This window comes from Thermobia domestica, chromosome 13 (genome assembly GCF_964235325.1).
Source record: "Thermobia domestica chromosome 13, izTheDome1.hap1.1, whole genome shotgun sequence".
Taxonomy (NCBI): Eukaryota; Metazoa; Arthropoda; class Insecta; order Zygentoma; family Lepismatidae; genus Thermobia; species Thermobia domestica.
In genome coordinates this window covers 70,417,266-70,434,795 of record NC_137466.1, presented here as the reverse complement: position 1 = coordinate 70,434,795, position 17,530 = coordinate 70,417,266, and the positions used below count along the sequence as shown (strand labels likewise).

At 35.2% G+C, this 17,530-nt stretch overlaps 1 protein-coding gene across 1 annotated transcript in view; it reads left to right on the top strand.

Moving 5' to 3' along the window:
• Positions 1-17,530, top strand: part of LOC145668221 (uncharacterized) — a 63,676-nt gene that overhangs the window by 27,760 nt on the left and 18,386 nt on the right. The window contains exon 4 of the mRNA XM_081735873.1: positions 10,224-10,427. Within this exon, the coding sequence (XP_081591999.1) occupies positions 10,224-10,427 (204 nt within the window). The remainder of the gene's footprint in view (positions 1-10,223; positions 10,428-17,530) is intronic.

Genomic DNA, 17,530 nt, shown 5'->3' with positions numbered 1-17,530 from the left:
AGATCTGTACTGTAATAATAGTTTACGGAGACCTGATCTAATTGGTGGTGGTAAGTCATCCCGAGTAGTAATGTAAGTATTGATATCTTGTGGAGAGACATTGCATTCGGCATTCAGGAATGGATCCAGCTGATCGTCCCTGTTAACCTCTCCCCCATTGAGAGGTGTCACTGCACAGGTAGCTTGACAGATAAATCTGGGGTCAAGCATGGGCTGATCCATCACTGGCCGCCCTGACTCACCGATTGCAATCTCTCTTTCCGGTATTCCCACTAACATTACATTTGGTTTATTAGTTGAAACAGTAACTGCATTCCCGAGACTATCTTTCATACGAATTTCTTTCTTTTCACGGTCGATGATACAATGGAACTTATCTAAGAATGGGCAACCCAAGATTAAATCCGTTCGCAAGTATTTAATAACAAAAATAGCTATTTCAAAAATATGGTTTTGAATATTAAGATTGAAATTTTGAACCCCTTGAACTGAAAAACTTTCCTTCCCAGCAAATGCACCCAGTGTAAGACCCGTGTACGGCCTTAATTTTGCAGAAGGGAAGCGCTGTTTCAATCTTCTCCACACCTCCCAGTCCATTAGGCAGAGCTCCGAACCACTATCTATGGTAGCAACAAGTTCAACGCCACCGATACTTCCCTTTAGGCTGGGAGATGCCGAGAAATAGCGTTCTTCCCCCACCGCAAATGGCTCTTCATCGATTACGAATTTTATTATAAATTCTAAGGAATTCGGCGAGGGGTATTCTTGTATCTGAAACTCGGATTTACTATTATTAGAATATTGCATTTTGTAGTTAATGGGGTGTATGTACCCGCAGTTATCCTCCCCCATTTCATCAGGTAACTGCGGCGTTAGTTTGTCGACTTTACCACAGTTTCGCGACTATCACTCCCATTTAATATTGTTCTAGGCTCACCGTTACCACGCACTTGCGAAGGGACTGAATTCTGGGGTCGATTTACATTATTGTTACTATTATTGTTATTATTATTGCCCTGACTATTACCGTTCTCCCTTCTTCCGTAAGTCCTGTTAAAATTCCTCCTGGTGTTATCGCCCCTATCCGGGTTTGATTCCATGTTGGTACGGTCATAGGGACGATAACTCCGGCGATTGTTGAACATGGGCCGATTCCTGAATAGTCGCCGGCCATTAGTGTTGTTTTCTGAGCCATACCCACTAGGATAACGAGATCCAGCTTGGGTATAACTCAGGAAATCTGTCTGGCAACTTGCCGTTACCTTCGTCTTCGTCGGTTTTAGAATCTTTGCCTGTCGGGCGAAGTATCGTTTTGGTGGACCACCAACTTCCTTGCCGCACAAGGCAGCTAAACGTGAGGTGACTTCTCGCACCGTTTGGCACAAGTGGGACGCTATGGCCCGGGACTCATCGGGTGGAAGAGCGTTAACAATAATATCTACCAGTTCGGCCTGAGAGGGATGTTCAGCTATCTGATAATATAGTTCAATGATTTTCCAAGCATAGTCCAAGAGGGACCCATACTTGGAGCGATCATACCGGAGTGATTGTAAGTTTCTCTTTTGGAGCCGTTCGATGTGCTCATTACAATACTCTTCTTTGAAAAGAATCAAAAAATCACTGAACGTCCTTATTTGGTATTTAACCGAGGCAAACCATGCGCCCGAAGCGGCGATCAAACATTTTTCGACTATTTGTAGGCGTTCCCCATCAGTAAGTTTGTACATATCTAGATATTGCTGCAATCTTCGCAGAAAAACTCGAGGTAACCCGTTAGCAATGTTCCCATCGAAAATGGGAAAACGTTCAATATCCCGGAGGGAAACTTTAGAGCTCATACTATACGGGGCAGGAAAAGAATCTATTGGAATCAACGCGTTATCCTGAGCGGTTGGGGTTGTCACCGGATTTGCCACCGACGGAGTGGTCACCGAACTGAACGCTCCCATATGACCAAGAGAGGTTTTATAATTAGTATTGACCATGTGAGGTTCGAACTTAGGACCCACCACGGCAGTAACCGACGGTCCGGCACATCTCCTTTCCCCTCCTGGCAGCACGCTGTAAGATTGTACCATTCCAAAGGTAGAGTGAGCATTTACGCTAGTGACTGTTGTAGTCACAACACTCGACTGCATCGGTACATCGAAATTACTCAACCATGATTTCGAGGTTGGCTGATGCGGGGGACAATACATTGTTGTGTCCCGTGCATCAGGCAACACTTGACATTTTCCCGGGAGGACGTTACTTGTTTCTGGGAAAATTTTCCCTGGAGAATCGCCATCAGGAAAAGGATAGGAGATATCAGACTTGACGATTTCCAATTTAGTAATATTCCCCTTAAGACTGTCTACTTCGGTTTGAATTTGTCCAATCCTTTGATCAACCGACTCTAGTTTGGTTTCTATTGATAGGTTAGATATTACAACATTTAATTTACTTATTTCAGCCTGCTGCTGTTCAACCTTTTGTTCGATGTCACAAAATCTTTTGTTTGTGCTCTCAAACCTTACATCTATTTCATTTAATTTTTCATTTGTTTCGTCTCTGAGCTGCTCGGTAGAATGTTGGGCCTGGTATCTAACCTGCTCTAGTTCAGTAGACGTTTGCTCTTTCAATTTGCTAATCGAAGAAGCAAAGTCTAAACAGATCTGGTCAAATTTATTATTTAGTACCTCGAATCGAGCATCGGTCTCTCGTTTCGAGGTATCAAACTTTTCATTTATTTCACGTCTCATTTCTGCATTCTCACGCCTCAGATCTGCACTATTTTGATCTAACTTTTCATTTATCTCACGCCTCAGATCTGCACTATTTTGATCTAACTTTTCATTTATCTCACGCCTCAGATCTGCACTATTCTGATCTATTTTAACTTCCATGTTAGTGAATTTTTCGTTCATCATTTGCATCATTTGGCGAATTAATGCAGACGTGTCAGACCCTCCAGATGACGTTCCTTCCTTCGGGTTTGCCGTCTGATCACGAGAATCATTGTGATTTCCATTCTTTTCCTCATCATCGAGGTCAGATATCTCCGCTGGAGATATTTGGCCTCGGTCCTTTTCACAATCCTCACAGTATTTTACTATTTCGCCGGTTTGAACTTTTTCTGCATTTTCAGCAGTATCATCCAAATTGGTGCAAGCAAAGTGGATCCATTTTAGTCCACACCCGGTGCATCTTATTAACCTCCGCGGGGCGCGAGATCTTTTCTCTTTTTCATCTAACGTGCATTGAGTGCACGTGACTTCACATTCGTCCTGTGACAAAACAACTTTTTTATTTGTTGCCATAGCTTTGACACACTTTACAAAAGACAAGATATATATCAAAAATACACATATACTATAAAATACTTATTCGCTATCAAGATAAGTATTATTCATAAATTAAAGGACTCCCATTCTCTTTCCTTCCTTGAAACCCTTCTAGCGTTTAGTTCCAATTTAGAAAAAATTTTGACACTCCTTCTCTTTTTCCCCCTTAGAAAAGGAAGCAAAAATGACAAAGTAGCCAACGACTCTACTTGTTTCATTTGACTATAAAATTTCTCTTATTAATTTCAATGTTGTAATCAATTCAACATGCCTTCAACCTCACTCTTTGACATTCTTAAAAAAAAATTCAGATCTATCGGTCGCCATTTAAACTGAGATCTGTTGCCATGGGAACAAAAGTTGCCATGACAACCATTCTTGTCGCGGTTCACCAATTCAAACTGATTGGCATGATAACTGGTATTATTCAATAAGCATTTTCAGATCCGTTACCACAGTAAACATGGTTACCATGGCAACAATCTTGTCACGTGTCGCCACTCTAAAACTGAAAAAAGGAGGGCCCGTTGTCATAGGAACAAACGTTGCTATAACAACGAATCCTGTCACCGCTCGTCAATCTAAAACTGATTGAGGAAAAAAAAATCTGCAACAAATGTGATGCACGGAATAAGTCGTGAGTGGGAACCCTTCACCCCTGGTGGGGATGTTCATGAAGCTATCAGCTTATGTCTAATTATATTGGACTATAATATCCATTTCTTAATTTCGAACATACTAGGTTCGATCGAAACGAGAAAACTTTTTATCGGACTTCTAAAGAAAATAAAATAAAATAAATAAATACATGACCGTGTTTATTACATTTAGAATTCCCAGTCACGACCCCCTTTTCAGTTTTATTAAAAATAGAAGAAGAAGATGAAGAAAGGAAAAGGAAGATAGAAGAGGAAAGAGGTAAAGTAAGAAGGTGATAAAGAGGAAACTGTTACTGGATATTTTGAGAAATATGGTAAAGGGAAAGTGAATAATTATCGAATTGGGATCATTTCCAATAGCTATTGGGTGAATATTTGGTATCAAGGTGATCAAAGGTAGACACATGTTAACCCATACATCCCCGATCTAGATCCATTTGACCCCAACTACCTAATTATCCCAATCTAGCTCTGAGATAGATGAGAAAGTTTAATTTTACCATTTATTCAATATTTCCAGAAGTTCTAGACTAATATCCAATATTTGAAAAATAAACGACGAAGTTGATGGCATGTTAGAATCGACCACAGAGAAAAAAAAATCAGAGTATCACATATTTGTCGAAGATTTTGACTTTCGCAGTTCTCACATGATGATCATTTGTTCAGGCTACTTCAGTCCTTTTTACTTCCTTCATAGAGCCAACTTAAATTAAGTTAGTATTGACATTCAATGACTTTAATTACCAACTACCATTAATTATAATAAGTCACACATATATGTCAAAATAATTTGTGCACTTAATACTAAACCTACATTTCACTCACACACACATTCATACAGGACAATGTATACTTCAGGTTGTATTTAGTTGAATTAAACTAACCTAACTACATTTCTATAGACATTTATTACATTTCAATAAAAGAAAACTTAGTTTGACATAACAGGAAAAAATTTAATACATGAAAAGAATGTTTCATAAGCATGCACAGAAATCCGCTACTTTCAACAAGATCAAATAACACATTTCTCTTTCTAGTGATATTAAAAATTGGATTACATGAAAAAAAAATCGACAAAAGACGAAAGACAAAAATAAAGAAAAAAAATTCAAAGGTCAATATATTTAAGATTCAGTGCAATGAATACATATCATTGCGGAAAAAGAAGGAAAAAAATATAATTGGTTAATCATTCTTTAAAAAAAAACACTTTAGTAACATTTTATTGAGTCTCTGTCCCAAGAGGAGACATTTCGACAATTTTATGAGTCTTTGTTCTCACGTCGATGATAACTCCTTTTTCAACTCTCTTTTCGCACTGTGATTTGTGTCCATGAGAGTATTTAATCGTTTTTGTTTAAACTATAGACAAATAGTTGCTTCATATCACATATATATTTATATTTCTCATTTCGTCACTTGACGCACTTTATATAAAATTTCAAAGTTTATCAAGATTAAAGAAAAATTATCGAATTCAGTCACAGACATTGGGAACATATTTCCATATTCCTGTATTCACATTACTAAATTATTAACCTAATTTCAGTTCGTTGAATTTAAGATCACTATTTTCTTTTTTTCTAGTATAGATCGTGTAGTCGAAGATTCTAGTCACTGAATAGTTAGGTTTCCGATCGTAGGGGAAGGATTTGTTTCATAGTTTACTGATAGAAGGATTCGTTGGTGGGGCACACTGTTTCGTAGCTTACTGATTTCACTATGATCTCGCAAATAAATTTGGATAAGGATTAGGGTTATTTTTACTTTTCTTACGACCTGCTACTTGTTTTATTTACATGCCGTATTTAACATGATATTCAACTTTAATAGTCACAAACATCAATAACAACTCAACAAAATGTCATTTATTACAATTTACGCGGTAATACTATATATCACAAATAGTTGGTAAATGTCGGGTGTCAAAAATCTATGGCAACCTAAAACAACCAGGGTAAATACCGAGCCCTCTACATACATACTCACATATATATATATTCATATTACTCAATATAATAAATTTCATTTTAATATCCATCGTAGTATTTCGTCGACATTTAATATCTACATAACCTTTTTATATTCGACAAGTATTCATATTTTATTGGCTCAAAAACAAAACAAAAACCCTGACTATCAAAATTCACTTTTTTTTTCTCATAAGGTTGCAATATTGTACTTTATATGTAAACCCGATAATCGATAATCATTCTCAATTCACTAAAGATCCGCGTATAAAGAAATAGTTGGTGTTATTAGTAAGTTGACATAAGAGGTGGAAATACAACAAATAGAGCAGGCACGTAACTTTTAAAACTATGTAAGTACATATATAGATGTATATACAGGAAAAAAATCAATGTTATTCGAAACTAGTGGGCCCAAACTATTAATACATACACACTATATGACCAATCAATAGAAATAAAACCAGAAATCAGTCGTCAATGGGTATAATTTGTACGATCAATGAATAACAAATGTTTTCAGGAATCTGAAAGCATAGTGTACCTTCTCGTCAGTTTCTCTCGTGGTGGATTGAATATCGCGAAAATGGTCCTGAGTTGTGCTGCAATACCTCCACGAATTGCATCCCTCGATGTCTCAGTTAGTACATACGATCGAAATAAGAGATATGAATATTGTACGTTTTCATGAGTTTCAGAAACCGGGGGGGGGAGGTTGAAAAATTTGAAAAAAAAAATCTCGAAGTAATGAAGACAGAGAGAGAGATAGAGAAGAAGGAAGACGAAGAATAGGGGCGCCAAAGACTTAAGTGGGAAATAACTAACGCTACAAAGATAAAAGTCGAATTTCGCTCTCAACAAAATCCATAGCCAAAATATTCTTAACATGCCAAAAGGGTGGTCTACTCAAATACGTAGACTCAAGGAGCGCCCTGCTGCCAAGGATGCAAGTTCTGTGTCCATCAGATCCCAATCCCACAAGAGTTTGGTTGTAAGATTGAAATCCGATCCCCGTATCCGGCCCAAACCAGCAGGGTCCCGAAAATCCTCCGGAAGGTTAGAGACGGCGTTAATTTAGAATTTCAAAAGAAAAAAAATCATCCGACCTCTTGGAAACTAGAAGATTCCAGAATAGTAATGAAATTAGAGTAATAGCTAAGATATCCCTAATTAGAATTTGCCAAAATAAAAAAAATTAAATAAACTGAATTTTGGATCGGTGATTTCAATAACCCAAACATCACCGATGGCTACCCCGCGCAGACATGCCACAGTCTGGGACGTCGTTAATTTCCCTCATCTAATTAAACTAAGAAAAGACATGAAAATACTTAAGGGGACTAGGGGTCGACGTCCGGGTACGCTATTGACGTGAATATTAATTTAGTAGCAGTTGATTTAATCGGATAGTCCGAACTGAGTTATATGAACACTGCACAATAAATAAATAAGGTAAGCAACGAAAAAAAAAATCTCGGAGAGGCTATGAATGTTAAAGGTACAAATGACCGAAACCTGTACTTCTCGATGATCACAGGAAATAGCAGTTATTTTTCTTAATTATCATTTCTGTCAACCTTTAGAAGTAATTCCCACATGATGCTACCCTATCTATTGAAAGGCTTAAGATCTGGGGCTGTTATTATGAGGTACTTAAATACGAAGTAACACACAATTCCCAACTACAATTTACTATCCAAGTAGCAAACTCGGTTGGATGAATGTACTGGTGTAGAAGTCAAAACGCGAGAGATTTTTTTTTTCGTTAACGTATTCATATTTTCACTATATAACATACACTAGGCCTATCCATTTAAATGTAGGTGTCATATCATCTCATTCATATTATTTTATATCATATTATTAATATATCATTATATTCATTCATTATCTACTAATTTTCGCGCGAAGTAATATTTTACAGACACCCTATTTCATACATTTTACACGCAGGCCATACACATATTTACATTACACAGTAATAAATATATATAATTATCACAATCTATCACGCTCAAACTACTACACGATAACATTCATCGAACCACGTACTCTTTGTTTCGAAGCACCCAAATTGTATTTACTTCGCAGTTTTTAAAAAAAAAATCATATGTGCATTTACTGAAAGTTAAATTGTCAACGATTAATCTATTTCCAATTTGCTGATAAAACTAAAGCAACAATGGAATTTTCTACAGCCACGGGAAAAGAGAATTTAATACTACATTTTGAAACAAACAGTAATAGCATATGGGCTTTACTTCTATTAAGAAAATAGGTATTCTTTATTTCAGTAGATATTTCAGTTACTACTGGACCTAGCAAGCTGAAATTTTCAGAACAGTAAGATCTCATGCTATCTTATATGAATGTATACTCATCTGAACCGAAAACCATGTCCACGGGATGTAATTTAGAAATAAATGGCCAAAATCAAACAATCTAGATCACTAAGTCATGCGATGTCGTAATGTCAACAAACAATTGACTACCGAAACCTGACGCAATGGCGCTGTAGTGGAGGCATAATTTACCGTGTACTGAAATATATACTTGTACTCATTAGTCAGAAATTTAATATTTACACTGGTTTAGTATACTTCGAGTTAGACAAAATGGTACTAAATTAACGCATATTTATACACTGTCCTAACCGAAAATTCACACACTCACACAAAACTACTAACTACATACACCACTGTTAGTACTATACCTAAAGACAACTAACTAAACCAAACATGCACCATTGAATTACATGCATATTGAAGAAAATAACCTAACATATTAGATTTAAAATACATTACTCCCTCGTCGGTATATACAGTCGGCTCTATTAAACTTAAAGGGGGGCAAAATGAGAAAAGTAACCCTAGGTCCAATTGACCTGACCAATTATTTACATGATGATTGCCAAAGATTGATGCCCTGGGGGCACCTTAACGAGGTTTATTGAGGGACCCTTCCCCTGAGAGGGGAAAAGGCCCTAAAACGAACAATAACTAACCCATTCCCCCGCTAGAATTGGTTCAATTTGGAAAAGGGGATAGGAGCCCTTTTACGCTAGCTTAAGCTGCCATTCCGAAAGTTAACATTGCAACTATGAAACCTACTGTGTACATGCACTTACTGACTAATAAAAAAAAAATCACATTTACTATACACACTATAATATATGTACGAAACCAGGTCGTATTGTCCCTAATCCCTAACTGAGTTTTAACAGATCAAAAATCACTTTCCTATATTGTCTATTCTTTGGCTTGGATAACGAGCAATATGGCGTCTGTAAAGCTGGTTCCCATTTCTCCTTTATTTTTTACAGTTCACTTCACGAAAAATGTAAGTTTGTCAGCTCCTAAATCATTATACGGCGTTTATCAATGAAATTAACTGGATATTACCTTGAGATAGTTAGAATTTCCATCCTTTTACCGCAGATATGTAGAAGAAGAAATCACGGGCTGCTCCTCGTAAAGTGTCTTCGATTATTCTGATCACATTGCGCCGAAAACGCCAGAGGTAGGAGAATTCCTCCAATCAGAACGAAAACTTTAGCCGCGGAAATTACAAAGCAAATAGAAATTTGGCAAATCCAGATATAACCGGATCTGAAAGTGACTATGGACTAGTGAGGGGGGGTGAGGGAAAGATTAGGTACCTGACTAAATTCTACATTGGTCTGAAATTAAGAAAATTTATATCCAATGACGGAACTATGTTTCGGTATGACGTCAGAATAGTAAACCTTGTAACTTTTCAACTTGTATATCCGAAAATGGGATTTACACTTAATCAAAATATAAATAAAATATATTATTCAGTGGAAATATGGTTACTAATGAAACCTTTCGATTCATTATATTTAATTCGAAGTAAAGAGAGTAAATAAATTGTGTAACTAAACCGAGATTGGAAAAAAAATTACTAGGTACAGGGTGCGTAAAAAAAAAATTGCCATTACTTTCAACTGTAATGGTACATTACACGTCTACTAATGATGAACAAAAAAAGAGAGCGCGCCTGGTTAAGGGTTAAAATTTAAAGAAATTAGCATTCACTTTGTCTATTGTCAAAGTTTCTATTGCTTCAAATTTTTTGCAGCCAAACATTTTGATGTGCTAATGATTGTGAAAACTACTTTGAAAACAACGATTGCTATACAGTGGATCCCAGTAAACTATATCAAAACATACATAAGCTTAATTTATTTTTACTTTTGATGGTTGATAAAATCAATAATTTGTTTCTAATTTTCCATTGGCCAGTTCAGCATCAGCCCACGAAAGAAGGCCTCATTGGAAAGAAAAGAGAGGATAACTATAATTTGAACAAATATACATATTATTACTATAGAACAGATTTCCATACAGCGGTTGCCCTCTGTACTACTTACCATGGAAGTTTAGCTAACGTCTTTACTATGGAATTGGCCATTCACATGAACCAATTTATGTATAAGTCTAGACCAGGTAAGAATTTAAAAGTAATGATCGTTCATATATTAAGTTATTACTAACGATAAATAATTGTATAATTGCCCTACTGAGAAATAAATTCATACAAGGTGACACGTACCCGTACGTATTCCACAGCATTACTGTTAAAACTCTAGTACTATGATCTAATTGTCGTTATTTATATACATAGTTACTAGTATGCAATAATTGACACCATATTTGGACAACAGGTTACCTGAGCAATATACATGTATATCTGAGCGACTCAAGAGAAGACAATGGTAAATCACATTTTCTAACTTTCGAATAAACTGGAAAAGAAATCTCAATTGGATATAAAAGCTTGTCGATTGCACTAAGTGCCTTGCCAATAATGACAGAATACCTATGAGAATGACGATGATAGGTGAATCAAACTATGCCTGTCGAACGTGTCTACAAAACACGATCTTCCACGCGCGAAAACACCAAAATGATTGTCCCATGATTAGTAGCCGCTGGACTAATGCTCGCAAAATGATCATAGCCGAGAGGAACAGCCTATGGATTATTCCTAAGCTATTCGTAGGTACGACTACATTTTCGTTCTGTAATTGAACACAATATCTGAAATTTTGTAATCTTTCTTCAATGATTATATTTTTACATAAGTTCTAAGATTTTTATTGTATCAAAAGGTTCTTTCATATATATTTTTGCATAGGTTCTACAACGATATTGTATATTTTTGTATGTATTTTCTAAATAGTGTTAATATTTAGGAGCAAAAGTGCTATTTTAATGGCACAAGCACTTAAGAAGAAGAAGAAGAAAAATATAAAGAAGTAATTTCAATATTTGTAGCATATTGATATATTTCTTAATTTCCCTGCTAAGACAACTTGTTTATCTGTTTGATGTCGTTCTTATGGTAACTAAGAAAGATAATATAGAACGAAGTGCCATCTTGTATAGACTGAATGTATAATATTTTAATGTGATAAACAAGATATATGTTGAAAGTGAATATATATATTCAAAAGCATATAATTGTGTTGTTTGATTCATGATAATCTCGTGAACTGTATAAATATACATTTCGAATCAGGGAATGTAATGTAACGAAAGTAAATAACGTTACATATTTATATGGTGCCGAAACCGTGGAATTTGGAGATTAGTCCGAAGCAGGCCCATGGGCAGACCAAAAATTTAGGGGGGCGATAGAAATTAGGGGGGACCGACCGAATCATATACTTCATCACCATCATATTATAGTTCATTTGCAAACCTACCGTGAAACTTTTAGGGGGGCCAGCCAAAGCTTAGAGAGCCCCTAGCCCCTCCGTGGGTACGGGCCTGGTCTGAAGTATTAGTAAGTTATTTCACTCAACATCACGGATTATCTATTACTACGTAATAAAATAAAAATATACCGAAGATCTAAAATGTATACCAATACAGGAGTTGAAGATGTCAATATATATTCCTGCAACTGAGACTTCTACGGATGTGATCGATCTGTTACGACAGTTAGGGCAGCAGGTGAATTCCATGACACAACAGATGGATTCCAGATTAGATCAAGTATCACAAAATTTGGATTCCAGATTGGAACAAGTAACGCAGCAGATAAATACCAAATTGGAAATAACCGACAATAAGATAGAACAAATTTTTCATAGCTTTGCAGTGATGAGAAGTACTGTTGATATAGTCGAAACACAAGTCAACGAACATACGAACCAAATTCGAAGACTGCAAGAAGAGATTCATACTAACAAAGAGAAAACAATACGGCCCAGTGTAATCCTGATCCTGCCCTCAATTTTGTGTATGAAAAACATAGGAGCTATGTGTCAAGACCCTGTGAAAAAGGCAAATACTTGTCAGAAGTCTATTCTGAAAGGGGAGATGCCATCTTAAGTACTGACGACGAAGAAAGAAGACCATGTCGCAAGAACCGTACACACGTAAAACCCTGACATCTAAGGTATTTTAATGATGATAATAGTCGCGTGAAATTCAGTGAAATAAGATCATTAACTAAATTCAGCGGTAGATCTGAGGATATCCCAAAGAATACATTTTTAGAGAAATTTGAGGAAGAGTGTGAATTAATTGGAATAGATAAGGTTAACTTTCTTAAAATCTTACCGCATATTTAACCACCTTGTTCGGTATGGTACATAGCAATAAGACGTAGTCTACGGAATTATTCCGATTTTAAAAATGCGTTGTTAGCAAGTTTCGAAAATGATTTTATGTTAGCAGACAGGGATGCCCAAACTAGAAACCGACGTTTTGATCCTCAAGTGGAAAAAACCCTCACAGATTTTGTAATGACTTGAAACAGATCAATCCATATCAGCAGGAATTACGTATTATCACATCAATAAGAATATTATTACCATTTACGTTACAGCAAGTATTGATCTCTTCGCAATGTATTAATTGTAATCATTTAATAATTATAGTTCAAAATTATGAAAGTCAGACTAGATTGCAATGTAATAATAACAGAAATCAAGCTAATTATTTTCCTGTTCGAAATATCAATGTTAGAGATGATTGTAATCATAATACGAGAGATATTGTTAGATTTTCTCGTAATGGCAATACGACTGAACCTAATTTAAGAAGAAACAGAAATAATAATCATACAGTTTTTAGGAATATTGTAAATAATCGAGCTAATTTCTCACGCACTCCCAGATTTCGTAGTGATTACATAGGTGGCAGAAATTTTCAAAATAAGAACCAAAGAACTGGTGAAGTATATAGCATACAGGACTGTACTCAAGATTGTGTTATTCAATGAAACCTAATCGAAGCTTTTGACAATGTCAACTTAACCTAAATGTGGTTGACGTGGAATGGGTTAAAGCCACGTTAGCAATTTATTCGCAAAAATATATAAACAGTGATTTGAACTTTAATGAAAATGCTTCAAATTCTTTAAATAATAGCAACAAATACTATGGTATGGTTATTCTCTTTTGTGATTTAATTAGTTATTGTTTTGTTTCATTTTGAATATTGTTATTATTTCATTGTAATTTTTACTTCGTTCACATTCTATGTAATTACATCTATGCATCAATACAAGTATTGTCTAGCAAATTTATGCTATGAATGAAATAGGTTATGTTGTATTTTTAACTCACATAAACTTTATTATTAACGAGTATAAATAACATTGAATTAAAGAATCTTTTAGGACCTAAAAGTGATCAATAAACTTACACTTTGAATATGTAATTCTCGTCGGTAATTTTATAGAATTAAAATAAAATTGATTATTGAATAAATATAAGAATGATATTGAGATAAAATGAAAATAATATATTATTTTATTAATTGTAATTTTTATATATACGAAGGCTATTCAAGAAGTAAGTTAACTAGATGTATGAAATGTCTAACGGTACAGGATTCTTTCTTTAATTGTGATCAATTTAAAGAAGTCCCATAGTTCGGGAGCCATTATAGAACGATATTGTATATTTTTGTATGTATTTTCTAAATATTGTTAATATTTACGGGCAAAAGTGCTATTTTAATGGCACAAGCACTTAAGAAGAAGAAGAAGAAAATATAAACAAGTAATTTAAATATTTGAATCATATTGATATATATCTTAATTTCGCTGCTAAGACAAGTTGTTTATCTGTTTGATGTCGTTGTTATGGTAACTAAGGAAGACAATATAGAACGAAGTGACATCTATAGACTGAAGGTATAATATTTTAAAGTAACAAACAAGATACAGTATATATGTTGAAAGTGAATATATATATTCAAAAGTGTATAATTGTGTTGTTTGATTCATGATAATCTCGTGAACTGTATAAATATACATTTCGAATCAGGGAATGTAATGTAACAAAAGTAAATGACGTTATAGTTCTAAGGTTCTTATTACTCATATATCAAAACATTTTATCAGATTAAGAATTATTAAAGAAAACATTGCAATGATATAACAGGAAGTTTGGTTTTACAGTTATGAAACTACACTACACTTCAGTACTATCACAATTCAATTTTGAAACAGATCGAGAACTTTCGGTTTCAGTAGAGGGATAGTAAGAGCTAAGTAGTAATTCTCTATCACTACCGGTCTTAGTGAAGAGATACAAGAAAAATGGATGCCAATTGACTGCACAAAATGAAGTTTGTCGCTTTCGTTGTCGATTTTGTTCTATGATGATCAAGGTTGAAATCCGTAATTACTGATTTGTACTTCTTTCGATTTGATTAGAGCGTTGGGAAGGAGATAGACTATCTACTCTTGCGACTCTGAACCTAATCTAAAAAGCAGTTCTTAATATCTCATTGCTCTATGACTATCAATATCAAAGCCTGAAATACTTGGAAATTTCTGCCGAATACGGAACAAAACGTACCACCGACAAAACGTACCACTTACCCTGAGGGTTGCTTGTGAAGGGTTTTCTAAAAACACTTTAAATAATGACAAGCGACAAAACGTGCCACTTGATAGGACGGTACATATATATATATATATATATATATATATATATATATATATATATATATATATATATATATATATATATATATATATATATATATATATATATATATATATATATATATATATATATATATCGGCCAAAAAAGGTTAAAAGTTGAACAGATTGGTGCTGAGAAAAGTACCGATGCAAGACCAAGACTACGACTAAGGTTAAGACTAAGACCATGCATGGAAGATTCTCGCAACACCAAGACCATACCTGCAAGATTCTCGCCAGACCAAGACCAGCAAGAATCTTGCATATGCAATATTTGAATATTTGCTGATTTCCATCACACTTTATCGAGGCTTTGGACCAGTGACGGATAGGCATTATTAGAGGGGCGCGGGCGCTTTCTCCCACAAGGGCCACCAGCATCTCAATGTCACAAATCAATTGCACAGTTCTCTTTCTACAGGAAGTCAATAGTATTAACAATTGACAATTAAAACCTGATATTTTTTCATCACTATATTATTCTGAATTGTTCAAAATATTATATGAAGTTCAAGGAGAACGTATACTATATTACAAAATTAGCAGATGTTTTAGTGTACTAGTTTTTGATGCTACTGTATCTATCAGTTTTGCATTCGAAATATTTTTTTAATAAATCTTTTTCAATAGACATCAACAAAATGTTTTCAAATGTTCCTGAGACATGGTTCCTGAGACATTTCAGTTTATTTCAATTTTGAAAAATTTCTTTCACATGTTACCTGAGTTAGGGACAAAGTCAATAAAAATTTGTATGCTGGAAACCTGGATAAGTATTATTGCACATATTACAATTCTGCAAAATTAAAAAGCAGCACATTGGACAATTTTGCAACACGTTTTGCATTCGTTTTCCTTGAAAACAAATGTATTTTCTCCTAATTCTGAATCACTTGCACCATCAGCACAGTCATTTTTCTTCGGTTGTGCTCGTCATCAAGGCTGACTTTCAAGGATATCCACGTCCTTCAAAGGTCCAAGAGAATACATTTATAGTATCCTTGGAAACTTCTTAACTGAAGTTTTTCAGAAAATATGTAAGTTCATCGAAAGGCACGTCTGAAAGTTCTGTTACTTGGTTGAAGTGGCTAGGATCCAAATAATCCATAAAGTACATTGCTTCTTGAATCTTGAAGAAATACTCAAAACTACCATGTCCAATATTGTGTTAAATGCTTCGATGCAGTACCTGGTCTTTGAATAGAAGTAGCTTCATCTTCATATTCACAGGAAAAATCTTTGTCCATCTCTGAAGGCGAATTGTCGACAGGTCAATAGAAAAAAAGAAATCACGTTCTAAGTCTTCAAATTTGTTATTGGCCCATTCTGCAAAGTTTAACGGATTCAAAATCATCTCTCCATTCTTTCAGTTGGAACAGAGTAGTCTGCACCATCCGATAGGACTACACTAGCAGCACCCTCTATTTGGAGATAGTTTGACAGAGAGGTCGTCACTTGAAATATCTTAAGGAACATTTCTGCTGCCCGAATTGTTTTGAACTTGAGAAGATCTTTATATATCCTTTCGCTTTACACCTAGCTTTTGGTTTGATATTTTCTGTAGAAGCAAGTTTCTTAATTGTTATGGTCAACTCTATATACAAAATACTTTTTGGGTTCGAAAAATGACCAATTTTTTTCTGAAAAACAATGTGTTTTCTACCATCTTGTTTCCGCAATAACTATAAGACGCCTGTGTTAACTTTTGATCTTCCAAATGTCCATTCGCTGATAAGACTCACGCATAAATATCACACAGTCATTCAGCGGAACAATGACACAGAATCAATGCAATTTTTTGTCAGATCACATATGACATGATTGAGTATATGAGCGTAACACCACACGTGTTACTGAGTTTCTTAGTAGTTAAGCGGTTAGCATAGGCGCCTTTGTCGTGGGAGACCTGGGTTCGATTCCCGGCGGGAGCTCATTTGCTTCGGATTTCCCGTAAATCAGTATGTCCTGTCTCATGTAGCCTCACTGCTAAAAGGGCCGTTAAACTCAAAATCAACTGAATCACACGTGTAACTGATCATAGGTGAATTGAAAAAATCCGAATATTGTCCTTGCATGTTACTTGAGCCATCGGTTGAATTTCAAATACACTTTTTAATATCAAGGTTCAACTTCTGCAGAATTTCCAGCAGTAAACCGCAAAGACACTGACCTGTGGTAGATATGCATTTTACAATGACAACAATACATTGTTAAACAACCATTTTAACAACATACCGTAAAACAACAGAGCACTGGCCTGAAACTACCATATCTTGAGTAGTATTCTAATAGAACAGAAAATATTGAAGCGTGAGAGACTTCTTTCGAATTATCTTCTCTGATAAGTGTGCTGATAGCATTCAAAACATAATTCACCGTGTTTAGTAAAAGTTATGCGACCACTATCCTGCTTACTTCCTCGTATATGACTCTTCTCGGTGACCTTATCTAAATTACTTTTAAGCGGAAGATCAAATTTGCTTAGGAAAGAAATAATATCCAAAAACTTCCTTGATCTATAGCTGTGTCTTTCAGTTTATAGGCTGCTACATTTCCTCTGTAAATGAGCCTTCTTTTACCAATGAGTTTCTGCACTTT